The sequence below is a fragment of the Portunus trituberculatus genome, chromosome 8 (genome assembly GCF_017591435.1).
Source record: "Portunus trituberculatus isolate SZX2019 chromosome 8, ASM1759143v1, whole genome shotgun sequence".
NCBI lineage: Eukaryota > Metazoa > Arthropoda > Malacostraca > Decapoda > Portunidae > Portunus > Portunus trituberculatus.
In genome coordinates this window covers 3,900,001-3,907,500 of record NC_059262.1, presented here as the reverse complement: position 1 = coordinate 3,907,500, position 7,500 = coordinate 3,900,001, and the positions used below count along the sequence as shown (strand labels likewise).

The 7,500-nt window shown below is 42.0% G+C and overlaps 2 protein-coding genes and 1 long non-coding RNA gene across 6 annotated transcripts in view; 2 read left to right on the top strand and 1 right to left on the bottom strand.

Moving 5' to 3' along the window:
• The window catches only part of LOC123499411, a 9,711-nt gene extending 5,885 nt beyond the window's left edge, over positions 1-3,826 (top strand). The window contains exons 7-11 of the mRNA XM_045247380.1: positions 609-773; positions 1,087-1,191; positions 2,563-2,652; positions 2,873-3,086; positions 3,501-3,826. Coding sequence (XP_045103315.1) covers positions 609-773; positions 1,087-1,191; positions 2,563-2,652; positions 2,873-3,086; positions 3,501-3,730 — 804 coding nt within the window. The 3' untranslated portion in view covers positions 3,731-3,826. The remainder of the gene's footprint in view (positions 1-608; positions 774-1,086; positions 1,192-2,562; positions 2,653-2,872; positions 3,087-3,500) is intronic.
• The window catches only part of LOC123499419, a 21,067-nt gene extending 16,752 nt beyond the window's left edge, over positions 1-4,315 (bottom strand). The window contains exon 1 of the long non-coding RNA XR_006672977.1: positions 4,120-4,315. This is a non-coding gene — a long non-coding RNA (uncharacterized LOC123499419). The remainder of the gene's footprint in view (positions 1-4,119) is intronic.
• Positions 4,316-6,767: 2,452 nt separating this feature from the next.
• LOC123499396 (alkaline phosphatase-like) overlaps positions 6,768-7,500 on the top strand; it is a 21,809-nt gene continuing 21,076 nt past the window's right edge. For 3 of the 4 annotated variants that reach the window (XM_045247358.1, XM_045247367.1, XM_045247345.1), the window contains exon 1: positions 6,768-6,928. The gene's annotated coding sequence lies outside the window, so the exon portion shown is untranslated. The remainder of the gene's footprint in view (positions 6,929-7,500) is intronic. The other variant, XM_045247349.1, reaches the window with a different exon arrangement.

Sequence of the window (7,500 nt, the reverse complement as noted above, 5' to 3'; positions counted from 1 at the left end):
CCATTATTATCATTACTCTCTCTCTCTCTCTCTCTCTCTCTCTCTCTCTCTCTCTCTCTCTCTCTCTCTCTCTCTGTGCTGAAGGGGTCAAAATAGTGAAGACTGTGGCCATTAATCTTCTGACCTCCATAGACCCTTCCTAATGTCAACAAAATGGTCTAATGGCACACAAATCTCAAGGTAAAAACGTGTCCCAGTACTGAAGGGGTCAAAATAGTAAAGACTGTGGCCATTAATCTTCTGACCTCCATAAACCCTTGCTAATGTCAACAAAATGGTCTAATGGCACACAAATCTCAAGGTAAAAACGTGTCCCAGTACTGAAGGGGTCAAAATAGTAAAGACTGTGGCCATTAATCTTCTGACCTCCATAAACCCTTGCTAATGTCAACAAAATGGTCTAATGGCACACAAATCTCAAGGTAAAAATGCGTCCCAGTACTGAAGGGGTTAGATCCTTTATAGATAACTGTCACAAAGGCTTCAATTACTATTCGAGGTGTCTGTGTGCCTATTCCTTCCTTTTTAATCTCATTCTTAGACCACTGAGAAAAATTAATAATGCTTGCCAATTATTATATTTTCTAGCTTTCTTCCTCCTTCGTCAGGTGGGTCGTGGTCCCTTCGCCCGGAGCGCCGCTGGGATGGTGCGTATAGGTGAGCTGATGACGATGGTAGTGGGTGTGGAGGGCCCTGATAACACCGACATCCAGGTGCGGGAGTGTGTGGCCAGGGACGGGTCAGGGCGCTCCTCTTACGCCCTCACTGATAAGGTAAGGATCATTCAGTAGCAGTAGTAGCAGTAGAAGGTGGTGGTGGTGGTGGTGGTAGTAGTGGTAGTGGTAGTAGTAATAGTTGTAGCAGAGAGAGAGAGAGAGGGGGAGGATGGTAGAGGGGTGAGGTGAGAGGTGAGGGGTGTTAGGTGTGGGGAGGTGTCCTGGGGTGAGGGAGGGTAAAGGGGAATGAAGGTGTGAGAAAAGTTATCTTATTTTTTTCTTTATTTATTCTTTTGGTTACTTTCTCTCTCTCTCTCTCTCTCTCTCTCTCTGCATTTTCCTGGTTCCTACTGTTTGTCCCCTCCTGCAGGACGGGTGTGTGCTGGGGAGTCGCAGGAAGGTGCTGGGGCCGTGGCAGAAGACCAGGAACACGGGGAAGGGAGAGATGCCCGTCATGGCGTTCTCTCATTTCCAGGTACCGTACGCAGCTCATAGTTATCGTACATCTGTCACTCCAGTACAGTAGAAATGATAATATTAATTCTATTTCGTCTAGAAGGGCTCATAGATGTATACATTTATATACACACGTAAATGTATATGCTCATACATAGATATCTACACCTCTAGTCTTGTTCAGGTGTTAAGATGGTGTTGTGGCTCACTGCACAACACAACACACGCAACACAACACACAACACGCGCGCTGAGTAGGTGAAGCTGTCAAAATAGTGTTTCCTGCAGCTCTGGTCTTGTTCAGGTGTTAAGATGGTGTTGTGGGTCACTGCACAACACAACACACGCAACACAACACACAACACACGCGCTGAGTAGGTGAAGCTGTCAAAATAGCGTTTCCTGCAGCTGGGGTCTTGTTCAGCTGTTCCTTCGCGTTAAGATGGTGTTGTGACTCACTGCACAACACAACACAACACACAACACGCGCGCTGAGTAGGTGAAGCTGTCAAAATAGCGTTTCCTGCAGCTCTAGTCTTGTTCAGCTGTTCCTTCGCGTTAAGATGGTGTTGTGACTCACTGCACAACACAACACAACACACAACACGCGCGCTGAGTAGGTGAAGCTGTCAAAATAGCGTTTCCTGCAGCTGGGGTCTTGTTCAGCTGTTCCTTCGCGTTAAGATGGTGTTGTGACTCACTGCACAACACAACACAACACACAACACACGCGCTGAGTAGGTGAAGCTGTCAAAATAGCGTTTCCTGCAGCTGGGGTCTTGTTCAGCTGTTCCTTCGCGTTAAGATGGTGTTGTGGGTCACTGCACAACACAACACACGCTGACTACCAACTGTATTGCAACGGTCCATTAGTTTTTATTTATACGGTCCATTACGGTCCATTATTTTCATTTATACCATTTTATTAACATTTTCACGGGAATTTCTGAGCTAAAGGGGATAAGATTTGTGGTACCCCCTATCTCAAACCCCACCCGTTAGTGCCCTGAAGTGAGGAAGCCCTACCTAAACTTGGACCCATGCACTTGGAGACCCCTCGAACCCCACAGCACCCTTGGTTCCACTGTACCACGGCGGGTCTGGGGAGTGACAGCCATACACTCCTTGCTGTTGGTGTACAATGTGTCACTGTGTCATTGTGTCACTGTATCCTGGTCCCTGGTGTGCTGTGATGCGAGTGTTGGTTTATTTTGGGGTGGTGTTGACAGCGCCATTGTACCGTGTTTGTGATTATCGTACTTTGATTTGTGTTTATTAAGTTAGTTTGATTTTCTATTTGTTATTGATTGAGATGATAGTAATGAAGTATTCTCTCTCTGTCTCTCTGTCTCTCTCTCTCTCTCTCTCTCTCTCTCTCTCTCTCTCTCAGGCCTTCAAGTTTCCAGATGAGAATGACGTCTATTTGGAATGTGAGGTGGACCTGTGCGTGGAGGAATGTGCTGTTTGTCCACAAGGAGAGGTAAATACAGGAATAACTAAGATTAATACACCAAAACTCCAAAATAACACTAAAAATGAAGAGAATAACATATAATTAAGTCATCCTAAAAATAATAATTGACAGGAATAGAAAGAAAACGGAAAAACTTGAATATAAACAAAGAAAACGAATTTAATTTATGGAAGGTTTAAGTAAAAAAGGGGATTTTGTTTATTTATTATTATTTTTCGTATTTCAGCCATCCAGGAGAAGAAGAGCGACGGTGCAGAGGGAGGAGGAAGACCAGGAGGAGGGAAGTGAGGAAGGAGGAAGGAGGAGTAATAGCGTAGGAGGGCGTAGCGAGCGGAACGGAACGGTGACAACAGAAGGAGTGAAGTTAGCGAGAAGGTTGCAGGTTATATCCCCAGAGGACTTCTCGATCGTTAAGGACACCCCCATCACCCTCGTCAGTAGTAAGTAGCTCCTCTCTCTCTCTCTCTCTCTCTCTCTCTCTCTCTCTCTCTCTCTCTCTCTCTCTCTGACCTATTTTGTCTTTTTCTCGTGATTTAGATAAATATTTCTATTCTTTTTTTCTTCCTCCTCCTCTTCCTCTTCTTCTTCCTCCTCCTCCTCCTCCTCCTTCTCCTTCTCCTACTCCTTCTCCTTCTCCTCCTCCTCCTCTTTTATTTCGTTTTTTCTTCTTTCTTCTATCTCCTCCTCCTCATTATCATCATTCTCCTCCTCCTCCTCCTCCTCCTCCTCCTCCTCCTTTTCTTCTTACTTTTCCTTCTCCTTTCCCTCTTCTCCCTCCTCCTTTTTCTTTTTCCATCTTTATTCCTCCTCCTCCTCCTCCTCCCACATAACCTAACCCCACTCACAACCCGCAGAAGGCGCAGACGAGGCCCGCCCTACTGCAGGAGGCGGCGACGGGTCCATCTGCTTCACTTCCTGGGGCTTCGCGGCGTGTCTGGTGGCGGTGGTGGTGGTGCTGGTGGTGGGCTCCTCCGTGACCGCCCTCGTGTGTGTCAAAGTCCGCACTATCCCCTCCACGGCCTCCACCTTCCCCCCCGACTCCTCCTTCCACGCCTTCAGTACTGTGTCGGGCAAGACTGGCTGAGGTGGTGGTGGTGGTGGTGGTTGAGGTGGTGATGGTGGTGGTAGCTGTATAAAATGAAGAATAAGGGGAAAAATAGCGATGATAATAAGAAAAAATGATAGTTAAAAATTCAATGAACAAGAAAATAACAAGAAAAGAACAACAAGAATGTGATAAAGATAAGAAAAAGAAAAAAATAATGCGTATTTGTTCGTTTTCTTCTTTCAGGGAGTCAAAGAAAACGAAAGCCCGCAGAGGAATTTTAAGGCAAACTCATGTAAATATTTTTATAAGGGGTAACTCTAGCAATTAATTTTTCTAACTTATGGCCTTTTGAAATTAATACATAGGGTAGGTGTTCTTGTGTATTTCCTATGTATACAATGCTTTAAGGGGACTGGGATTGTTACTGTGTGTGTGTGTGTGTGTGTGTGTGTGTGTGTGTGTGTGTGTGTGTGTTTTACCATAATCATGTGTTCCTCTAGTCTATGTACGTTTCTGTGTGTGTGTGTGTGTGTGTGTGTGTGTGTGTGTGTGTGTGTGTGTGTGTGTGTGTGTTTTACTAACAATGTTCCTGTATATACTAAACAATAATAAAGATTTTAAAGAAGCTATTATTATTATTATTATTATTATTATTATTATTATTATTATTATTATTATTATTATCATTACTACTATTGTTATTCTTTCTTTTACTCATTATTTTCCTTCTTCTTCTCCTCCTGCTCCTCCTCTTCCTCCTCCTCCTCCTCCTCTCCTCCTCCTCCTTCACTGACAAAGCATGAGAAAGGGGATGAGGGGGAGGGAGAGGGGATGATGGGAAGGGAAGAATGTGAAAGGGGGGGGGAGGGTGTAGGCAAGGGTCAAGGGATGAAGAGGGGAGAGAGAGAGAGAGAGAGAGAGAGAGAGAGAGAGAGAGAGAGAGAGTTACGTGAAGGTCAATAAGCAACAGCGGCAACAGTTAGGTCAGATCAGGTCAGTGAGGTCAGAGAGAGAGAGAGAGAGAGAGAGAGAGAGAGACAAGCACAATAGTAATAAATCTCAATAATAATAATAATAATAATAATAATAATAATTTCAAAACATTCTTCTTTTAATATTTTTTTTTTTTTTTCTTCATTTTCTTGTCCTGTATTTTTTTCTTTTTCTTTTTTCTTTTTCTACTTCCATTTTCTTTCTCCTTTTTTTCTTTCGTCATTCTTATTTACTTTTCATTTCCTTTCCCACTTCTTTTCTTTCTTTTTCGTCTTTTCTTCTTTCTTTCTCTCTCTCTCTCTCTCTCTTCTGTGTCCATTCCTTCGTCCTAAAATTTTCTTCTTATTCTTTCTATCTCCTTGTTTGGCATTCTCTCTCTATTTATTATTCGTTTACGTCTTCTCTCCTTCTCTTATCTTATCTCTTTCCTTCCATTTCTTCATTCGTTATTTTCTTCCTCCCTTCTTATTCTTCTCTTCCATACAACTTCTCTTTCTTTTCCTCTTTTACCTCCTTCAGTACTGGGACACATTTTTACCATGAGATTTGTGTGCCATTAGACCATTTTATTGACATTAGCAAGGGTCTATGGAGGTCAGAAGATTAATGGCTACAGTCTTCACTATTTTAACCCCTTCAGTACTGGAACACATTTTTACCTTGAGATTTGTGTACCATTAGACCATTTTATTGACATTAGCAAGGGTCTATGGAGGTCAGAAGATTAATGGCTACAGTCTTCACTATTTTAACCCCTTCAGTACTGGAACACATTTTTACCTTGAGATTTGTGTACCATTAGACCATTTTATTGACATTAGCAAGGGTCTATGGAGGTCACAAGATTAATGGCCACAGTCTTCACTATTTTAACCCCTTCAGTACTGGAACGCATTTTTACCTTGAGATTTGTGTACCATTAGACCATTTTATTGACATTAGCAAGGGTCTATGGAGGTCAGAGGGTTAATGGCTACAGTCTTCACTATTTTAACCCCTTCAGTACTGGGACGCATTTTTACCTTGAGATTTGTGTGCCATTAGACCATTTTATTGACATTAGGAAGGGTCTATGGAGGTCAGAAGATTAATGGCCACAGTCTTTACTATTTTAACCCCTTCAGTACTGGAACGCATTTTTACCTTGAGTTTTGTGTACCATTAGACCATTTTATTGACATTAGCAAGGGTCTATGGAGGTCAGAAGATTAATGGCCACAGTCTTCACTATTTTAATCTTCCGCATATGTTTCTGAAGCTGTATAAAATCAACAAATAATAAGCAAAATAACGCTGAAGAGATTAAATGTTCTCGCAAATGCCAAAAGGAACCATCACACAAGCCGGAGGAGGAGACACTTAGAATTAATACTCCAAACATTTCTTCAACCCCTTCAGTACCAGGACGCGTTTCCATATTCATTCTGGTGACTATTTGGTGATTTTATACAGCTTCAGAAACTCATGTGGGGGTTAAAATAGTGAAGACTGTGGCCATTAATCTTCTGGCCTCCATACACCTTTCCTAATGTCAATAAAATGGTCTAATGGTACACAAATCTCATGGTAAAAATGCGTCCCAGTACTGAAGGGGTTAAAATGGTGAAGACTGTGGCCATTAATCTTCTGACCTCCATAGACCCTTCCTAATGTCAATAAAATGGTCTAATGGTACACAAATCTCAAGGTAAAAATGCGTCCCAGTACTGAAGGGGCTAAGAAGTCCACCCGCTGCTCTTATTTGAGAGTAGGAAACTTAATAGAATTTTTTTTTTTTATGTATATCTACGAATTTCACGTACAAGAGTCAACCCTTTCACCTTCACACACACACACACACACACACACACACACACACGAAAGGAGACAAAGAATAACACACAATAAATCAGAACAAGGGCGGACGAAGGAAGAATCAGCTGTTTGGAATTATGAAAGGATTAGTTATAGCGGCAAAAAATCAGAATTACAATAGATTTTTTAAGGTTAACGTTCATCTGGCAACACTTTCCTTCTTTCCACCAATAGAGGGAAGGTCGCTTGTGAAGTTGTGACTCGCTTTCCCAGTGCACTTCAGTCTTCCCCTGGACAGTGTTAAGGGAGGGTGTGCGCCGCGACTCTCCCGCCTTCCCATCCACGCTGCCTGTCAAAAAGTGCAGTGTTTCTTAGGCCTACAGAGGAGACATAGGCCTAAGTTTTTGGTGGAGAGTTCGTGTACGTGATTTGCGTCCGTGTATATATGTAAGATTGTTTTGTTTTGTTTTGTTTTGTTTTGATAAAGAAAATTTGGTTTGTTATGTTTTTTTTTTCTTTCTTTTTTTCATTTTCTTGATATATTTTCTTGTCTTATTAGTTTTTTCTTTTCTTCTTTTTTCTTCTTCTTCGTTTTGTTATTATCATTTTTATCTTTTCGTCTTCTCTTTCTTCTTTTCTTTTCTTATTTTCTTCTTTTCTTTTCTTCTTCTCCTTCTTCTTCTTCTTTTCTTCTTCTTTTCTTTTTTTCTTCTTCTTCTTCTTCTTCTTCTTCTTCTTCTTCTTCTTCTTCTTCTTCTTCTTCTTCTCCTTCTCTTTCTTCTTCTTTTCTTCTTCTTTTCTTCTTCTCCTTCTTCTTCTTCTGCTTCTTCTTCTTCTTCTTCTTCTTTCATTACATCATTACTATATTCTTACCACTATCATCACCCTCTCTCTCTCTCTCTCTCTCTCTCTCTCTCTCTCTCTCTCTCTCTCTCTCTCTCTCTCTCTCTCTCTCTCTCTCATGTGCAAATCCCAGTCATTTATTTTCATGGCAGGGGGTGGTTGGAGGGGGGGTGGTT